The 21,715-nt window shown below is 38.7% G+C and overlaps 1 protein-coding gene across 1 annotated transcript in view; it reads right to left on the reverse strand.

Moving 5' to 3' along the window:
* Nos (Nitric oxide synthase) overlaps positions 1–21,715 on the reverse strand; it is a 560,518-nt gene that overhangs the window by 83,103 nt on the left and 455,700 nt on the right. Inside the window, exon 13 of the mRNA XM_081770724.1 lies at positions 16,836–16,906. Coding sequence (XP_081626850.1) covers positions 16,836–16,906 — 71 coding nt within the window. The remainder of the gene's footprint in view (positions 1–16,835; positions 16,907–21,715) is intronic.

Genomic DNA, 21,715 nt, shown 5'->3' on the forward strand with positions numbered 1-21,715 from the left:
AACAGTTCAGAAATATAATTGAAATTTTCCCAAATATTTAAGAAAATACAAAAGTTTCTCCATTACCCTGCAGAAGGTAAAATCAACACATTCTATGCAGTACATTTACGAGAAAAAAAATCGTTAGAAACAAATATAAACAAATCATGCATTGCATCTTCCATTAGGACCGCGGCGGCTCAGTAGTAGAGCGTTCATCTCTGGTGCATGGAGTCCTTGGTTAGATCCCCGCTCGCGCCAAGTGAGCTTTGTGGTTGGCAAACAATCACGATACGACTGTTATTAAATATACGAAATACGACGTCCAGTTTCCAAACAGCTCTTGTCCAATTCTAGCAAATCCCAGAAAACAGAAAAATGTAGGATCTGCATTTTTCTTCATGTGAAAAACTTAATACTGGGAATACTTCAGTGCGTTCATGTGAAAAACTTAATCATCCTCAAATATTTCCAGTTCTACAAAACGCATCGATCGTGCAGTTTTTCTCAGTTTTCTGGAATTTGATGTAAATTGACAAGAAGTGTTTTGAAGCAGGACGACTAACTAACTAACTCTATGGCCTATGGAACACGGAGGCTCAATGCCGCGTTCACAAAAGCTCTCCACTGACTTCTATCCTTAGCTAACTCCATCCAGTTTCTATTTTGTATTCCAATCTCTGCGAGATCCATCTTAATATTGTCCTTCCATCTGCGCCTAGGTCTTCCTAATGGTCGTTTTCCGATTGGTCTTCCGATTCTTCCGATTGGTCCGATTGACTTTGAAAGCGTTTCTACTTTCTTCCATTCTAGCTACATGACCCGCCCACTTAAGTCTCCTAGACTTGACGACCCTAACAATGTTGGGTAAACCTCGTTATGTAGTTCCTCGTTATGAAGTTTCCGCCATTCCCCATTCCCGTTCCTCTTTGGTCCGAATATTTGTCTCAGGATCTTGTTCTCAAATACTTTCAGTCTATGTTCTTCCCTCAGAGTAAGTGACCATGTTTCGCAGCCAAACAAAACAACAGGCATGATTATCGTTTTGTATATTTTAAGCTTCAAATTCCTCGACAGAATTCGCGACGGCAAGAGATTTTGAACCGAATAGTAACACGAATTCCCTGCTTTTAGTCGACATTTAATTTCTTCGTGGATATGATTTTCCTTCAAATGTAAATATTTAGAGAAAACAATTGTTGACTAAACGGCGTGACAAACATCTTGGCATTTGAAGGCGGCGCTCCAAGTTCTCTTTAAATGCTGCCAGCAAATGAGAGATCAGCGGTATTGCCACGTTTATTTTGTACACATCCACGTCTATCCCCTGTCACCTGATCGCGCTGTAGTTTGCCTGTTTAGCCATAGCCACACTCCTTTACCACTTGGCAACGTCGCGCTAGAGCTTGCGTTTCATTCGTTCAGCTGAAGTGCCAAGATGTTTGTCACAGGCTTTATTATGTTGTATATTATAAGTGCAAACCTGGAGATACCTGTAGGTTCAAAGCACAAGCTTATGGTATGCGAAAATATTCTTCAGCTTAGTATGTATTTCGTTCAAAAAACAACGAACAAACGAATGAATAAAATTACGTACAGCGGACGTCCTCCATAATGTATTAATTTGATTATGCATGTCAATTAAATAGTGTTAAATGATGTTTGGATGCACCAAGCGTATGTAAACGAAAACTAAAAAGGATTTTGGAGAAGTGGTTAGTGAGAACTCTGATTGATATATTTGGAACACAATAGAGGCAAATGGAGTAAAGGAACTGTATTAAAGCAAGAAGGATTATCATAAACTTATAAATCGTCTATCTTTTATTACTCTGAAATGCAAGCGAGTTGAAAGCAATTAGAATAAGAACTTTGACGTATTAAACCTTAATAGGAAAAGTTTCAAAAACAAGTGATATGATTCATAAAACAAAACTATTTTAATCAAAAAGTTCGGAAAGGCGACGTTAAACTACAGAACGCTTAATTAAGTTTGGAAACGATTATTGTCTTATGTCACTTAAAAGACAAGCCAGAAGACACCTTCAATGAGGCATCTCTTGTCTCGTGGAATATGGATATGTTTTTGTTTCAGTAGGTCGTGAAGTGCGGTACTGAAGTGAGTCTATCGAGTATAGGCTATTTAGAGCGTAGCGGGTACGACTTACCTTTAGTACGAAGGGTCATTGGTCCAATCTCGGGAAATGTAAGTTTGTAACGAACAATATTGTGTACGTGGGTATTCTCGTAATTCTTCAGTTTCCTCCCACATTTCTATTGCACCAAATATTTCACCTAAACGTAGGCCATAAAACTACACACTTCTTTTATCTTTAATTGTATCGCGTTTCACTAAGTACATTCTGCAAAAAATATTCCATATAACCCTAAATGTCTCCGTTCGGGTACATGGTAAAATCGCGGGAGTTTCACCTAAACAATTTACTTTAATTTCTAGAATTTTCGGATAATGCACGTGTAAAAAGCAAACAAGTTACAGGTATTCCAGTATCTTTATGAAATAAACTAAAAGATTAATAACGAGCAATAAAACGCGAAAACGTAAATCATTAATTAATTAAAATATCAAAAGATAAGAAATATATATATATATATATATATATATATATATATATATATATATATATATATATTGTGAACGTCACATGATCTGTGTCTTAAGATGATTTACATGTTTAATTTTTGCGTGAAATTATGAATATTATTACAATTTAATTAGTGATTTGCATATCAAGTTTAATAGAATTAGCATACGTATCAGCGGGAGCATGTATCTTTTATTGGTATTTTTATGTATATATATTGTGTATTTTGATTATGTAAATGAGCATTGGATGACAACCGGATGAGACATCAGATTGGAGCAATGATATTTTGATATTAATTAATATTAACTTCGAAGAAGAGAGGAAACTCTATAGTTCAGATACGATATTTGGCTGGCAGAGAAGCAGCGAAGGCTCACAGAAAAAAAAACTTTAAAGATAGCTTGTGTTTCTAACGGAGTCTTGATCTCCCACGTCGTGAGAAAATACAGGAAACAAGGTAACCATCTCTATATGGGTGGAATACCTATAAGCTCCAGTTGTCACATGTATGGATAGCTAGTATCACTTCCTAGTGTATTTGTAGGTAGTAGTATACCCTGCCAGTATAGCGACATAGAGTCCACGAATACAATGCTTTCAAAATCATAAAATTTTTAGCGTATCGATGAGAGAATGCAGGATACAAAGAGGTGCTATTTTTTTTAGACACGCCTACTTTTAGCATGTTAGACTCTTGAAGCGTCCCTTGGTCAACGGAACTCTCTCAGAGAAAGGGAAGTTGACAATTTCAAAATTATGGATGAGTCCACTTGAGTTATAGTGGTAGTTGTCTAGAACGCTGTTTGTAATTGTTCCGTGACATCCGCTAGATGTCTCTGTCAAAAGATAGTTGTCGTATGCTCCACTGATAATAGTATGTGTGATGTTATGTAATTTTGCTGTGTAAATAAACTTTCTGGGTGTTTCCGTAGTTTTAGATATATTTAGCTCGATATATATTTTGGTTTGATATAAATGGCTTGTACTAATGGCAGTTTTAGGCCTAGTTAATGGTTGTGGAAGGTATTCAGAGAGACTAAACACAAACCTCAGTTTTTTTTTTTTTTTAAACCTAGACGAGATGCAATACTGTTGCAAGAGAGAAGCGAACTCCCAAACAGTTCTATAATGCTTATCATAATGTGTCAGGCTACGACAGCTTTGTTTAGAGTCATTTTAATTTGTTTGCATTTAGTGTAGCTCATTTAAATTATTTAATTAACATAAGTAATCAACTAATAAGCACAATCCTTCAATGCATCAGTTTCAGTAATTTCAATATTCAATGTCACTTGTACAAACAGTTCCTGGTGTCGCCGATAGGTGGTACCACCTGTCAAGTTGTGTAAGTAAACATGTCAAGTGACCAAGTTTGAATAACTTTGGTGTTTATTTTAATATTTTTAGTAAACACAGCACAGTGTGAGTGAGTGTAATATACTAAACTGAAGCTTGATTATTAAGCTATCAAACACTCATAGTGACTGTCAACGATGTTATTGGAGTGAACTACAAAGTGCAAAATAATATGAAAAAGTGTTGTATATAAAATTATCTAGGTCACTGGAAGCTCACAAGTGAGGGACGTACCTTTCACCCCTATTCCAGTGAAGCGGGCTATAGTGGATAGGCCCAACCCAAAAGTTAGAAGAAACAATGAACCTTGAAGGAATATAACATTACAGGGGACAACCAGGAAGGACAGTTGCTCTTGAATCGCGATATAGTGAACATCGAACACTGAAATTCGGAGTCTTGTTTAACCGTCAGTTACTTGAAACTTTGTAGCATTCACCTATGTGTTCGAAATAACAGTGTTTTGTTACAAATCTATACTTAGTGCGTGTGTGCTTGGAAATGAGCATTAATAGGCAATTTACCTCCGGTAATTCTTCGTTTACGCCGAACTAATATTCTCTTAGTGGAATGAGTGCGTAGGAGGTAGCGCTAACATTTACAAAAGTGCGTTTTACAAAAATCTTCGAGGTGATATAAGACAAAGTGCAAAATGTATTAAAAGTTACTAGTGGGAAGAGACAATGCTTTACCATATATTTGTGAAGTGCTTCGCACAAGTAGTAACATTTGCCGTTTTTACGTCACACGCCATATCACCTGTTAACGTCACTTACAGTGAAAACTAAAGTTAGTAACAGCATTAAAGAAGACAAACTCAATGCCGGATTTTAGGCAGTGTCCAATGCTATCTTATAGCAAAGCTTATTTAAATACAGTTTAATACAAGAACTGAGCCTTTTTGCTTGTATTAAGTAGGCGGGTTTAGTGCTATATAACGGCAGTGCGTCATATGATGACAGTCTAGTGAGAACTTTCTTCACACAATAACCTATTCGCTAGTTTTATCGCACAAAGGACTACCCTGTTGAACCGCCACTGATGTAGCAGGAATCAAATGTCAGAGGAAAGATGACGGTAGAAAGAGCCTAGCAGCACGACAGGAGGGAAAGGAGCATGGTCCCCAAGTTCGGAAGAAATCCTGCCAGGAAGTGCATACCATAGTGAAAGCAGAGACACTGCAAGTAAGAAGAGGGCGGCGCAATAACCATAAACGTGCACGAACGATTACAATTCAGAGCTCAAAAGTGTGATAAAGAAATTTTAAAAGGAAATATTTATATTTTTTTCTTTTTTCTCTCAGGTCTCATAGCGAGACCACGCGCGCGAGTGCTCTGGTGTAATATAAAATATTTTGTGCATCTGGAATTATTGAAGTGATGCAGTAAACAGGATTTCCATGGGAATTTTGACTTCTTTTCTTGTTTGCAGTGTGGCCGCAAGGTAATGTGTTACCCTTTTGTCTATCTTGTTTCCTTTTCAGGCCAGAAGCTGGGTCTATCAACGAGTCGTAAATACGATGAGCGTATTTTGGGTACCTTTCGCATACAGGATGGGTGTTAAAACCACAAAGTGCTTGAAAATTAGAGTTTCATGCAAACAATAATCTTGTTTTACTTTTCGAAATTTTAATTTCATTTCATTTAGACTCTACCGACTGAACTAATTTTAATAAATTAACTTTGTGGCTGGAGGTTGCAGTAATTTAAAGTAATTATCCGTTTACCGATAAAGATTCCTCCAATATTTGCATTTTCGAATATTAATTATTTTGGTAATTTATTCATGTCATGCAATCTCACTTCCTCCCGCTCACAAAGAACTTGGCTGCCGTGCGCGTGGGGCCACGACACACACACCATCCTGGATGTATGTTTTTTAGAAATGTCCCTTTTCAAAATTTTGTTTTAATATTAAATGTGGTGGCAAGAGAATTAAATTAAAGTCTTGGTTTTCTTTTTCACTTTTCTGTTCAGTAAAATATGTTGCAACAAGAAATGAAAGATACCCAACGTTTTCGTGTTAATTTAGTACAAGCCAGACGCGGTTGTCAGTAGATGTGTTTTTTTTTTCAGGTGTCGCGCTGCCATCCAGAAAGTTTACCATTTATGTGTGTATTATTTTTGTGTTATATGCATTTATTATTTTTGTGAAGAGTATTGAAAATTCTAAACCTTTTGGAGGGGAATAATAATTAGAGAAGTTAGGCATATTAGAGCACATATTTTGTTTACTTGAACTCAATATAACACGTATGGTAACGCGGAGACAAGCTAAGGCGATGGAAAGCTCTGCAGGCGACAGTGTTAATAACGATCAATTTGCGCAAATCATGGAGTTTCCATCGGAGTCTCAGGACACCGTGAGCGATTCTGTTGACAATGTAAACACCTCTCTCCAGGAAGTAGTTCCGCCTGGAGAAGGCACCGTTAATAATGAAAGGGCTAATGAATCGGAGCAGGTTAGGGAACCGGTTCCTAGCACCTCAGCGCAAGTCACATCTGTAACTGACCCGTGTCTCGCGTCACTTTTTCACATGCTAAAAGAAATAGCAGGCAAGTTAGAAACCCAAGAAAAGAAGCAAGAAAGAACATTATTAGAAATTTCAGAGATTTCAGGGAAGCAGGAGAAGTTGCTCTTAGAATTATCAAGTAAACACGAAAAGTCACTTGCAGAAATTTCGAATAAGTTAGCAAATCAAGAAAAGAGGCAGGAGATGTCACTTTTAGAGATATCAGAGAAGTTAGGAAATCAAGAAAGAACGAATGAGAGAACGTTAGCGGAATTAGCAAGTAGGCAGGAGAACGCTAGCAGAGCGATGCTAGATAGGTTAGAGGCTGTTGAAAAGCAGATCACTGCCAGTTTCCGGCATGAGATGCTTCAGAATGTGACAGAGCTAGAGGCAAGGATTGATTCCTCAGCGGAAGCCCTGGAATCCAAGATCACAGCATCCTGCCAAGAATTAAAGTCATCAGTTGAAGCAACCGAAAATAGGATCAGTGAATTGGAGGTACACACTGAGAATAAGATAGGCGACATTTCTGAGGTCCTTGGTTCAGACCTCGCACAGGTCTCTCGGGATGTCAGCCATTTACGTGATGACATGGAGAGAGTGGGGGAAAATGTAGCCGCCGTTTCTACCGAAATTGATCGTGTGAAAGAAACAGTGGATAGTTCTGTGGGTCATCTTCAGTCGAAACTACGTAGAGCAGAACTAAGATGGGAGGAACAGCTGGAACTGTTAAAGGAGTCGGTGAGAGAAAACGGTTCCAGCTGTCAAAACACAGCCTCTGTCTCGCATGAGAGAATTGAAACGCCGGTCGCTGGACCGAGCCATGCGGGACAGTTTCCTGAGCTTCCCAGGCGTGAGAACTCAGACGAGCAGGCTGCCCCCCCCCCCTCAAAACATCAACAACGTCAGTGGTAGCAATGGTAGTGTGGCTACTTGCCAGGTTGCGTCGGCGTTGGGACTACTGCACAGAGATTTGTCCCTCCCTGTTTTTACAGGAGGAGAATCAGAGGTGCAAGCCCACAATTTTCTGGTAGAGCTAGAAAATTATTTTGACTTAACGGGTGTACCAGAGGAGAGACGGCTGGCATTTTCCTCCCACTGCTTCCGTGGCATCTCACAGCAGTGGGTGCAGGTGACTTTAAAGAAATGCGACACATACCAAGATCTCGTTAGGCATTTCAAGAACGCCTATCTCAGCGAGGAAAAACTTGCTAATCTCCGCGCCTCCATTTTGACGTCACGCTTTGAGACACGGGGAAATAAGAAGCCGACTGAATACTTGTTGGAGTTGCTGCACACCAACAGTATTCTCGACCCCCCTCTACCTCCCCAGGTACTCTTGCGAGTTTTGCCTCGTCAATTGCCATTCTCCATCTATAGATGTATCGTATCCTCGAAACCTCGATCTATAGATGAATTATTAAGTATTGTTGGTGAGCTACAGTCCACGTACCAGCCACCAAGTAACAATAATAGGAGGGGAATAAATACACTCACCGTAGAGGAAGAAGAAGAAGATACAGTACGATCTTCCCCCCCCCCACGAAACAGTAGGCCGAGTAACCCCACTCGAGATAGAAGGTTCCACAGGGACAATGGGCCTTATCACAATAGGGGTACAAGAAGAGGCAATAACAATAGAAGTAATAATGGCAATAATGGCAATTGGCGTTCGAGAAATTCCAGTGGTCAGGATCGTGACACTGGAGATTCTCGAACGAGAAATCAAAACAATCGAGGGCAAAGACGTGGAAGGAATAGGGGTCGTGGCAGCACGCAACCACGCAATAACAATCGCAACAGTGACTATGCGGCGGAGGTTAATGAGCTCCGAGTTTATAACGAAAGGACTGAACAGTCCTCGAGACAAGTCTCGTCTCGAGGGAACTCGCGTGCGAATAGCCCAGGAACTAGTCAACGCCACTGAGAACTGTCCGCATGTTCTCAGAGCGGTGACTTGAATACTAGCGTACTGGATATTCAAGCTGAACCGGCGAAATCTATTTCTGGGAATGTGCGTAATGATATTATAGAATACAACATTGTTTTAGAAGAAGAAAAAGAAGAAAATTGTGAGACACTGGTAAAGACATTAGAGACACTTCAGAATGGGGATTGTGAAACTTGTAGACGTATAATTAGTACCACACATTTCGATCGTGAAGGAAACAACGTCATTCGTCATCCTGAAATTATGTTATTACAGAGAAATGGGGACAAAATTAAAATAAACAGAAAATTGTTTGACGAGACGAATGCGATCTTTAGAAACCTTTTAGACAGTTCAACCGAAAAGCTACCCAATAACAATTTGGTAACACTTCCCGAGGTAGAAGTAGGTTTATTTAATAGTAAAATTCTGGCATTATTGGATAGTGGAGCTAGTATATCAGCTATCTCGTTGCAATGTTGGGAAGTAATACGTCAACGAGATCCCCCACCAGCGTTCATCAAGTCATCAAATATTAGAGTTAGTTCAGCGTTCGGTCGCGCCGTAGCATCGATCATCGGCCAAGTCTTGTTAGAACTTGTTATTGCAGATAAGAAGTACTATACTTCGGCAATAGTAGTGAAAGGGCTCAACCGTGAACTCATTTTGGGTTCACAGTTCTTTGTAGAGAGTAGGGCGATTTTAGACTATGAGAAAAATGTCCTTCTGCTTAACCACCCCCACCATATAGAAGTTTCTTTTCGAGACATTGAAGTAGAGGAAGAAGACCTTTTCATAAGAAAATTATCCTGGGAGTTCGAAGAGGATGTGGTTGATTCTGAGAATCCCACACTTAGTAGTATGTGCGCGTCGAGGAGAGGACCGCTGACTACACCGCAGTTCGAGCGAGCGTCAGCAGGTGGAGGCCACCAGCAAGAGTTGGCTACCCTGCGCAGCCAGTTGGACGATGGGAAGTTCCCAACTGCAGCCGAACTTGCAAATGTTGTTTACTCGCCACAGGAATGGGCGAAGGTTCGAACCCAGGCTACACCCGACGAAATCAAAGATCATGTCGAAAAGTATACCGATTTGAGTGGGGAGGAAAAGCAAAAGTTGTATGACGTGCTCTACAAACATCGACGCATATTTGATGAGAAGCCCGGTACCATCAGAAACTACCAGCATTCCATTGAGGTGACCGATGATCGACCCATGAAGACGAGGATGTATCCTTACCCTCTTCGACACAGAACGGCTGTAACTAACACCATTAATCGTTGGTTGGCGTGGGGTATAATTAAGAAGCATCCCACTTCTTATCTTAGCCCACTTGTGATTGTTCCAAAGAAGAATGGGACCTTACGAACTTGCCTGGATGCGCGTAAGCTCGGTGCTATTACGCGTTCGGAATTCGACCAGCCAATCCCTGCACTATGTACACTGCAAGATTTATGTGAAAGGAGTTGGTTTTCTAGCTTAGATGCAGTGGATTCTTTTCAGCAAATTCTAGTTGAGGAAAACAGCCAGAAATATCTAGGTTTCCTTCACGACGGAATTACGTATGTATTTAAGAAGCTACCATTTGGGACCAAGCAAAGCTTAGCTTCATGTGTGCGTGCGATCAATTCCATTCTCGGGGATGAGTGTCGTGAATTTTGTGGCCATTATGTTGATGACGTGACCATATCGTCATTTTCTTTTGATGAGCATTTGCGCCATCTTGATATTGTCTTGGGAAAATTAAAAGTAGGCGGTCTCACCCTAAGACTGAAAAAGTGCCAATTTGCGCGGCGTAGAATATCAATTCTTGGTTATGACCTCTCGCCTGCTGGAATTGAGAAGTCGCAGGAGAAACTGGAGAAGGTCATGGAATTTCGTAGACCCAGAAATGTGAAGGAATTAAGAAGCTTTATTGGGTACTGTCAATTCTACAGAATATTCAGTACGCAGTATTCAGAAATTTTGTATCCATTGTTTCAGTTGTTAAAGAAGGGAGTGAAATATCAATGGTTGCCATGTCATGACGTAGCGTTTCAAAAGATACGTGAAGTCTTCAGAGAAAAGGTAGTGCTGAAGAAGCCGCTCCCTGACCGAACACTTATTTTGGAATGCGATGCTTCCGATGTAAGTTGTTCGTCGCATCTTTACCAACTGGACGACAATGGTGAGGTCCGTGTAATAGGGATGACGTCACGCATCTTCAATGCAGCAGAACGTAATTATGGGATTTCAGAGAAAGAGATGGCAGGTGTAATTGATGGCGTGTGCAAGTTTAAGCACTATTTAGTAGGCAACCACTTCAAAATTCGCAGCGACCATCAATCAATACGTTTTCTGCTGTTATGTAGGCTTACGTCACAGCGTCTGATGCGTTGGGTACTAACTTTGAACATGCTGACATTCGATTTCGAGTATGTGAAGTCTAAGGACAATTTAAGCGATTACCACTCCAGGTACCCACCAAATACAGGGGTTCAATTTGATAAAGCCAAGAAATTAGTGTTGAATGAATCACTTATGACTATACTGACACACATTCCGAGTCAGTTAAGGGAACTCATTGCAGTGTTGCCAGAGCTGCAAACTTCTGACCCTGTATTTGGCGACGTCAAGAGAAAGCTGCAGAACCAGGAAAACTCAGGGAAAACAGCCAGTGAGAACCACCAGTACTTGCTTTCAAATGGACGGCTATGCAAACGTGACCGTACTGGTCTACGGATTTGCATACCGGAAGTGCTTGTTCAGCCATTGTTGGAATATTACCACAATGAGCGAGGACATCTGTCTGCTAGCAAACTCGTCCCAATGTTGACCGAGTATTTTGTATGGCCGAAGATGAGGAGTGCCATAAAGAAGTTCTCAGCTTCCTGTGGTTTGTGCCAGAAAACATCCCCCCGCACATGTATCGTTCGGGACCACTGAACCCTGTTTTAGTGCGTCGTCCTGGGTACATGGTATGCTTGGACTGGTTGGGGCCTCTCCCTGTGGGGGTAGGCAACGTGTCATACATCCTTGTATGCGTGGATGCTTTCTCCAAGTTGATAGGACTGTATGCGTGCAGAAGGGCCACCACAGACACAGCGTTGAAGAAGCTGAAGGAGTTCCTGAAACTGTGTCCGTCTGCTGAGGTCATCTTGACGGACAATGGGACACAGTTTTCAAGCGCCAAATGGAAGAAGGAACTCTCGGACTTAAACCTTAAGCCCATCTATAGTACTCCGTACTATCCCCAAGGAAATATGGCTGAGGTGGGTGTGAAATCGACAGTGAGAATGTTACGAAAATTGTGCCATGACAAGCAGAAGGAATGGCCCAAACATCTTGAGAAAATCGAAAAGTGTCTCAACTCAAGCGTACATCTGTCGACTGGTTTAAGTCCATACCAAGTGCACCTGGGAGAATCACCATCTAGAGAATTAGCGAGATTATTCGAGATCCCAGAGGTTGAGAGACACAAATCGTTGCAGTATTACGTCGAGCTAGCAGCAAGAAATCTGAAGAAGTCAGCACAGCGGAGAAAGAAGGCCTTCGATAAACGTCGCGAGCCAGCGCGTTTCAAGGTTGGAGATTTGGTACTGGTGAGAGCTTTTCCCAAGTCTGACGCTTTCTCTGGCATAACGAAGAAAATGCTTCTCTTATACACGGGACCTTATATCACACTCTCCACAACACAGAATAATGTGTGCGTTCTCGGTGATCCTGAGACGAGAGAAGTGTTAATGAAGAGGAACGTGTTTCACCTGAAGAAATACGTACAGCGTGAAGCCACGCCTACTCAGGACACAGCTGACCTGATGACGTAGGAGAAAAAGAAGCAAACACAGCACGTCACACGGGCAGGACAGCTGAAGATGTTTACTCTCACAGACGCACCTCCTTACGTCTGGCAGACAAGCGAGTTGTTGCGCTGAGTGTAACATTGCAGAAGAAATACTGTTAGCCAATGCAGAGAGATAATTTTAGTATTGTGCAACAATTTATTAAGTAATTATGATTTATTAGTGATTATGTTATATGTTACTAGTGTTAGGATATATTTATGTATTTAGGGAAATTTTGTGTAAAGTTTAGTAAATACGGAATATGTATGTGATTTACGTAAAGTATATTGGAACCTCTTCTAGGAAAATGCAACGATTAAGCGATTAACGGTTGCATTTCCTTAGGAGGGGAATAATGTGAACGTCACATGATCTGTGTCTTAAGATGATTTACATGTTTAATTTTTGCGTGAAATTATGAATATTATTACAATTTAATTAGTGATTTGCATATCAAGTTTAATAGAATTAGCATACGTATCAGCGGGAGCATGTATCTTTTATTGGTATTTTTATGTATATATATTGTGTATTTTGATTATGTAAATGAGCATTGGATGACAACCGGATGAGACATCAGATTGGAGCAATGATATTTTGATATTAATTAATATTAACTTCGAAGAAGAGAGGAAACTCTATAGTTCAGATACGATATTTGGCTGGCAGAGAAGCAGCGAAGGCTCACAGAAAAAAAAACTTTAAAGATAGCTTGTGTTTCTAACGGAGTCTTGATCTCCCACGTCGTGAGAAAATACAGGAAACAAGGTAACCATCTCTATATGGGTGGAATACCTATAAGCTCCAGTTGTCACATGTATGGATAGCTAGTATCACTTCCTAGTGTATTTGTAAGTAGTAGTATACCCTGCCAGTATAGCGACATAGAGTCCACGAATACAATGCTTTCAAAATCATAAAATTTTTAGCGTATCGATGAGAGAATGCAGGATACAAAGAGGTGCTATTTTTTTAGACACGCCTACTTTTAGCATGTTAGACTCTTGAAGCGTCCCTTGGTCAACGGAACTCTCTCAGAGAAAGGGAAGTTGACAATTTCAAAATTATGGATGAGTCCACTTGAGTTATAGTGGTAGTTGTCTAGAACGCTGTTTGTAATTGTTCCGTGACATCCGCTAGATGTCTCTGTCAAAAGATAGTTGTCGTATGCTCCACTGATAATAGTATGTGTGATGTTATGTAATTTTGCTGTGTAAATAAACTTTCTGGGTGTTTCCGTAGTTTTAGATATATTTAGCTCGATATATATTTTGGTTTGATATAAATGGCTTGTACTAATGGCAGTTTTAGGCCTAGTTAATGGTTGTGGAAGGTATTCAGAGAGACTAAACACAAACCTCAGTTTTTTTTTTTAAACCTAGACGAGATGCAATACTGTTGCAAGAGAGAAGCGAACTCCCAAACAGTTCTATAATGCTTATCATAATGTGTCAGGCTACGACAGCTTTGTTTAGAGTCATTTTAATTTGTTTGCATTTAGTGTAGCTCATTTAAATTATTTAATTAACATAAGTAATCAACTAATAAGCACAATCCTTCAATGCATCAGTTTCAGTAATTTCAATATTCAATGTCACTTGTACAAACAGTTCCTGGTGTCGCCGATAGGTGGTACCACCTGTCAAGTTGTGTAAGTAAACATGTCAAGTGACCAAGTTTGAATAACTTTGGTGTTTATTTTAATATTTTTAGTAAACACAGCACAGTGTGAGTGAGTGTAATATACTAAACTGAAGCTTGATTATTAAGCTATCAAACACTCATAGTGACTGTCAACGATGTTATTGGAGTGAACTACAAAGTGCAAAATAATATGAAAAAGTGTTGTATATAAAATTATCTAGGTCACTGGAAGCTCACAAGTGAGGGACGTACCTTTCACCCCTATTCCAGTGAAGCGGGCTATAGTGGATAGGCCCAACCCAAAAGTTAGAAGAAACAATGAACCTTGAAGGAATATAACATTACAGGGGACAACCAGGAAGGACAGTTGCTCTTGAATCGCGATATAGTGAACATCGAACACTGAAATTCGGAGTCTTGTTTAACCGTCAGTTACTTGAAACTTTGTAGCATTCACCTATGTGTTCGAAATAACAGTGTTTTGTTACAAATCTATACTTAGTGCGTGTGTGCTTGGAAATGAGCATTAATAGGCAATTTACCTCCGGTAATTCTTCGTTTACGCCGAACTAATATTCTCTTAGTGGAATGAGTGCGTAGGAGGTAGCGCTAACATTTACAAAAGTGCGTTTTACAAAAATCTTCGAGGTGATATAAGACAAAGTGCAAAATGTATTAAAAGTTACTAGTGGGAAGAGACAATGCTTTACCATATATTTGTGAAGTGCTTCGCACAAGTAGTAACATTTGCCGTTTTTACGTCACACGCCATATCACCTGATAACGTCACTTACAGTGAAAACTAAAGTTAGTAACAGCATTAAAGAAGACAAACTCAATGCCGGATTTTAGGCAGTGTCCAATGCTATCTTATAGCAAAGCTTATTTAAATACAGTTTAATACAAGAACTGAGCCTTTTTGCTTGTATTAAGTAGGCGGGTTTAGTGCTATATAACGGCAGTGCGTCATATGATGACAGTCTAGTGAGAACTTTCTTCACACAATAACCTATTCGCTAGTTTTATCGCACAAAGGACTACCCTGTTGAACCGCCACTGATGTAGCAGGAATCAAATGTCAGAGGAAAGATGACGGTAGAAAGAGCCTAGCAGCACGACAGGAGGGAAAGGAGCATGGTCCCCAAGTTCGGAAGAAATCCTGCCAGGAAGTGCATACCATAGTGAAAGCAGAGACACTGCAAGTAAGAAGAGGGCGGCGCAATAACCATAAACGTGCACGAACGATTACAATTCAGAGCTCAAAAGTGTGATAAAGAAGTTTTAAAAGGAAATATTTATATTTTTTTTCTTTTTTCTCTCAGGTCTCATAGCGAGACCACGCGCGCGAGTGCTCTGGTGTAATATAAAATATTTTGTGCATCTGGAATTATTGAAGTGATGCAGTAAACAGGATTTCCATGGGAATTTTGACTTCTTTTCTTGTTTGCAGTGTGGCCGCAAGGTAATGTGTTACCCTTTTGTCTATCTTGTTTCCTTTTCAGGCCAGAAGCTGGGTCTATCAACGAGTCGTAAATACGATGAGCGTATTTTGGGTACCTTTCGCATACAGGATGGGTGTTAAAACCACAAAGTGCTTGAAAATTAGAGTTTCATGCAAACAATAATCTTGTTTTACTTTTCGAAATTTTAATTTCATTTCATTTAGACTCTACCGACTGAACTAATTTTAATAAATTAACTTTGTGGCTGGAGGTTGCAGTAATTTAAAGTAATTATCCGTTTACCGATAAAGATTCCTCCAATATTTGCATTTTCGAATATTAATTATTTTGGTAATTTATTCATGTCATGCAATCTCACTTCCTCCCGCTCACAATATATATATATATAATATCTGAAACTAAAAACCAGAAGTATCTTGGTTCATTTAGTAGCTTGACGGCTGAGAGAAATAAATACCATAATAGTTAGAAAAACAGTAGAACTTAGGAAATTTTATAATCTTTAACTAGCTGAACCTACGCTCTCTGCACAGCGCATCATTCACATATAAGCATGAATCTCCTTGACAGTCCTCACATCTGTACATGTCCCTTTACAGACACAAGTGTCAGACGTCTTGAGAAAAATAGTCAAGGAGTACCATAAAAGGGAGATTTTCTCAATACTTTTTTTTCAATATCTCGCACCGTTTGGAACATTTGAGCCTACTTCCGGTTGGAGTTTCTAATTCATGTTTGATCAGTGTTTTCTTTCTTCTTCCATGCAATATTTAGTAAGCAAATACGTTACACGCACAATTAATTATAATATCAGTGGTATATATTGTTCATTGGGCAAAACACTCCAAATAATAAAGATTCATCTTAGACTGGAGAAATGGTTATCCTTCGTTTTTCATTATCATATGGTCATGAAACAAACGCCGAAGAGATATAATAACCCCGCATACAAATTTGTGGTGTTGGAATGTATAAATCCTAGGATATGATGCATTCCTACTTTTAAAATTTCAACACTTCTAGTGTACCCTTAAAAATGTAATAAAGAAATAGCAGCCATTAAAAATATATTTAATTAAAACTTCAGCCATCGCCAAGTGAACTTTGTAGTGAACGAACACCATGTGCGTGGGTTTCCTCGGGGTTCTCCCGTTTCCTCCCACTTTCTTCATTCCACCATTTCATTCATTACTCATTATCACCGTCTACTTTAGCCTAACCGGCATAACCATGGGACGTAAAACTCAAAGATTTCATATCATTTTTTTTAACAATTTACACAACATTTGCACTCGATCAGTGAAAACGGCATCTTTCTAGGGCTTGTGGTTTCCGAGATATCATTGTCAAAAGAATTGGCGACAAAAATATAAACTTTTCTTGACCACAAACATATAAACGTAGTATTTTTAAAATTTATATTATAACATATTTCACAGAATTGACGGTAAGATTAATAATAGAAACAAAGATTATGGAAACAAAATTAAAAATTTAATTTAGCATGCATGGCATACTGACCTAAATTTGTTCACGTCACCATTCACGCCTTCTTCGTTCATCCGCATAGCGTACAGTGCCTGAGCGAAAACCTATATGGAAAAGAAAAGAAAGAAAGAAACATATAAATATAGTACCATTAAGGATAAAAAGTCCGTATTCTCACAGTAATAGTCAGAATACAGAGTTAGCATAAATGATTAATTCGTTTTGTAAAGGCTGTATTTATTTATTTATAATATGTTTCAGATAAAGCACTAGGCCATTTTACATTGAACATTTTAACAATTATGTAACATAACAATAGAATAACAATTTGAAATCAAGATAGTACAGTACAATGGCAACATTACAAAGATAGTTTATTTATAGATGATCTGAAGGTATACTTATTAGAAAAAAAAGTCTACAGTTTCTGGTAACTTATTATACGTGCTAACAATTCGGTTTAGAAGGGACCTTTGGACAATATTAACTCTCGCAGTTCGAGTGTAAAAGAGAGCACTAGACCGTGTTGTTCTAGCGGGTACGCGAAAATTGATCTGATTTAATAACTGTTCACATGATATATGGCCATTTACAATTTTATGCAAAAATATCAGGTCAGAAATTTTGTTTCTCACTAGGGAAGGTTTGATATTGAGAAGTGTTAAAACGTCATTTTTTGGAAGTGTTCGGAGGTGAGATACTCGGTAGAATACAATGGCTAAAAAGATTAATTACAGAATTTTTTTTCAGATGAGTAGAGCAGGCCATAGACCAGATAGGAGAACTGTACTCAATAGTGAGAGCAACACATGACTTATAGAACGAGCTTAAGTAATTAGGATTTTTTTATGTCAGTGAAGCGATAAAGTAGTCCTAATTTCCTCATAGCAGTACAAGATATTGTGCTTATATGATCCGCAAAAGTAAACTTACTGTCAATGATAACACCAAGATCTCTGAAAGAGGTGGCAGGATTAATGTTCTGATGACCAATTTTGTAGATGTGGTTTATAGGTTCCTTTTTAAGAGAAGCACATTTTTCGATGTTGAAACTAAGTTTCCAATAGTTTTCAGAACTATTACACGTACACATGAAAGATAAATGAAAAGAAGCACAAACTCAGCAAGTTTATACTATGTGGCAGCACAAGTCCATTATCTTTTTGATCGGGTCTTGCAGTGTGCAGTGTGGCAGTACGGGATTAGTACCTGCCGAAAATGGAGGTACTTGAAGTTTTCGTGTACTTGAATATACCAGAAGTTCGTCTGTTCGTCTGTGCACTGCGCTTTAAGAAGAGAGTGTCGAAAATAACCGCCATGTAAACAAAGCCATTTTGAGGTGGTATCTTCAATTCAAGGACATTGGTTGCTTGTGTAAAGGGGAAAAGCACCTGGCCTCCCTGATCTCCTTATTTAACCCCCTGTGACTTCTTCCTGTGGGGGTACTTAAAGATTATGTTTACTCGTACCTACCCCACTGCCGAAATCCTTAGTCGAGCTCAAAGAACGCATCAGTCCTGCAATGCAGACAATTGACAGGACTATGCTACAAAATGTATGGAAAGAGTTCGAGTATCGTCCAGACGTGTGTCGTGTCATCGAATGGGCACATATTGAACATGTGTAGAGAGTATATAAACTTGGTGAATATGTGGTTCTTTTCATATATATTTCATGTGTAATATTTATGAATAATATTTCATGTGTAATAAAGTATTTTTAAAATGAATGTATCATTTGTGGTAGCCCTGTATATCGCAGGCTTTTTACTTTCAAAATGTATTGATGCAAGTCAAAATCTCCCATTCTCAAATATTCTTGTCAAAAGAAAAACAGTGATAAAACAAAAAAAAAGAATCCTGATAAATGTCAGAGCCATCTCATTAATTAAATATCTTGTCACTATAAATTGATGAAACCGCGTGGATGAGGAGAGACACTGAATTAATGAGAAGATAATTTAGCTCATGAAAATTTATTATTTAAATCAGAAAGAGCGTTGGATACTAAACGCAATTGTGAAATTACGTTTTCCACTTATGATGGAAAGACATTTATTAAGCTGTTATTGACAAGAAGATAACGATCTTGAACTTCCTTGGCGCTAAGAAATGCTAGTAATTATGTCTTCAAGAAATCACTTGGATGAGAAATGAAATTTATGTGATAAAGAGATGCCACAGTAATTCAATAAACATCGCTTGTCAGACGCAAGCCAAGCTTGAAAACTATTAAGTTACCTCTCGTAGGAGAAAGATTTCGTGAATATAATTTTCAGAAATTTCCGCACAACTTAGTAGAAATCAGATCATAAACTGACAAATTGATATTATCTCGAAGTGTGACGGAATAATCTATAAGCAATAGAGATCAATCCTTATTTTATTAATATATAAAAGAACTTGTGTGTCATCAGATTTTCACATAAGAAAGTAGTCACATGTAGTCACTTAATCTTCCATACAGATGGATATTCAGTAAATTTAATACCGACCGAGGACTTATTTTCTTATTTTCTATTTATGTTCTGAAAGTTCAAGAAGTACTGTATGTGTCTCCGAAGTTTCTCAACTCAGACAACCTACATTACTCTATATTGCTGCAGGGTTGGATACTGTCCAGTCTAAGCTAAAAATGGGGACTTTTCTAGTTAATAATAAAAATTATCTTGACGCAATCTACTGAGAAACTGTAAGACCTTGGTATATAGAATGTGGGCTGCAATTGCGGGCAGAACATCGCGAAATCCAATGTGGACTGCGATTGCAGGTAGGATGTCGCAAAAGCCAATGCGGGCAGCGATTGCGGGCAGGACGTCGTGAATCCAATGTGGGTTACAATCTGGTGATCTCACACACAGTGCAGCATGGTACGGTGTGCAGGAAGGTAAAAAGGTCAGTCGCTTTTGTCTTCAGAAGAGAACATGTGGAAGTATGAGGTGTTCTTCTGATGAAGTGAAAATGCTAGTCTTATTTGTTCTCATGAATAACACACAAAAAAGCGGAAGTAGATCCTGGAAATAAATTTACGACGAGAACAATTACATGAATATCACAGGTTGTGTAGGTTTTGAAGATAGATTTTTCACTTGCTTTCGAATATCTCATGAGTGTTTCGAAGAATTATATAGTCTACTGGAACGAACTATAAAGAAATTAACAACAAACTGGAGAAGACCGATTCCCGCAAGAGAAAGTTTGACAATTTGTTTAAAGGTTTTTCATTGTCCATTTTAACAGAGAACGCTACGTAATATGCGAGCAACTAACTCCAAACTCAACTGACCGCTGCCTCCTGCGTCCTGGTTGAGATTGTTATCGCAGACCGTAGTGTGTTTGACAGGGATGATGCAATATTAACAAACACTGATTGGAGGCGTTCAGCCCGCTGCGGATGGAGTTTGCAGTTCCCATTCTGTGTGCCAAAGCCTTAACTCTCACACACCGCATTACGTTCTGTAGGCCAAATCCCTTACTAAATGATCACATGCAACATTACTAGCTTAGTGAGTTTTGGTGCGGATTGTGAAACTACGGCAAGTAATCAACATACAGGGATCCAATTAATGTTGTCTACGAGACAAGACGAGACGACAAATAAGGTCGTCTCGTAATGTTGAAGAAATCTAGCCTCGTTTCAATTTTCGAACACTTCTAACTGGTCTCGTTTCGACTCTGTGGAAAAAAGTTTTCTCGTCCTCGTTTCATTAATTTATGTACACTCATGTCCAAAATTATTGTCGCATGTCTATAAATATATTGTTGTAGAAATATAATTTGATAACGAATTCGCCCGGTATTTCTTAAACTGTTAGTATCTGTATAATCGACAAAGACAAGTATGTGGTGAATTTCATGTCAAATGAGCAGTAAATAAGAAGAATAAAACGAAAATAAAACTTTCTTGTCCATTTAGCAACATTTTGTTTTACTCATTCTACTTTTTGTATTTTTAATTCTTTTCCTATGACATTTGCCACAAATATACATTTCCCGATTGTACACATAGTATCGGTATTAAAAGTATCCTGCAAAATCATTGTCATGTTACATTCTTACAAGAAGACAGTCATAGATATGTGACAATTATTTTGGACATGAGCGTACAAAGGGTATACCCTGATTTTCTTAATTTCATCTAGAAGTTATCAAAGTCTTTCCGTGTCACGAGAGGTCGACGAAGGGTGTGATATAACAACATGTAAACCATATTTATTATTAGAATATATTGTGTATCGATTTGCATATCTTTAGAAAATCGATAAGTACTCTTCATTCGGTTTGTAAAATTACTTTATGAATATTTAGTTTTTAATACTAGAATCGTGTACCAACAGAACAGTGCCTGTTATCTAATACTTGGTTCAATTAGTATTTCCCGCAAGACTCATGAAATTTCCTATCTCTTCTCGAAAACGAAACGAGAATTGTCATGTATCTCGTCTCGATATTTTTTTAAAAGTTGCTTCTCGTTTCGTTTTTGAGAAGAGATGAGCAATTTCTCGTATCTTGGGGAATACAAGATCCAACACTAAAATGGAAATGAGAGATCAACCATCTCCGTATCAGTAGAGGAATATCGAGGAAGAGATCGAAACTAGTCGTGGGACGTTGAATTCCTATAATTGCTTGTCTTGAAACTCTTTCTCTATTAGAATCTAATATTCAATCCAGAAATGTAATATAGCTACCTCTTTTAGTAAAGGTATAAGAACGGAAGTGAAACCGAAAAGTGTTATATAACTACCGCTTTCGGTAGAAAAGAAAAAAGTGCAATTTATTCTTGCTACACGGAACGAATGTGGACAAACCACCTCTATTAAAACCATCCCTTTGCATCCACGATTCCATGCAGGGGCCACGGTGGTTCAGTGGTAAAGCGCTTACCTCTAGTACATGAGTTCCTGATTCGAT

Source organism: Thermobia domestica, chromosome 9, assembly GCF_964235325.1.
Source record: "Thermobia domestica chromosome 9, izTheDome1.hap1.1, whole genome shotgun sequence".
NCBI classification, from domain to species: domain Eukaryota; kingdom Metazoa; phylum Arthropoda; class Insecta; order Zygentoma; family Lepismatidae; genus Thermobia; species Thermobia domestica.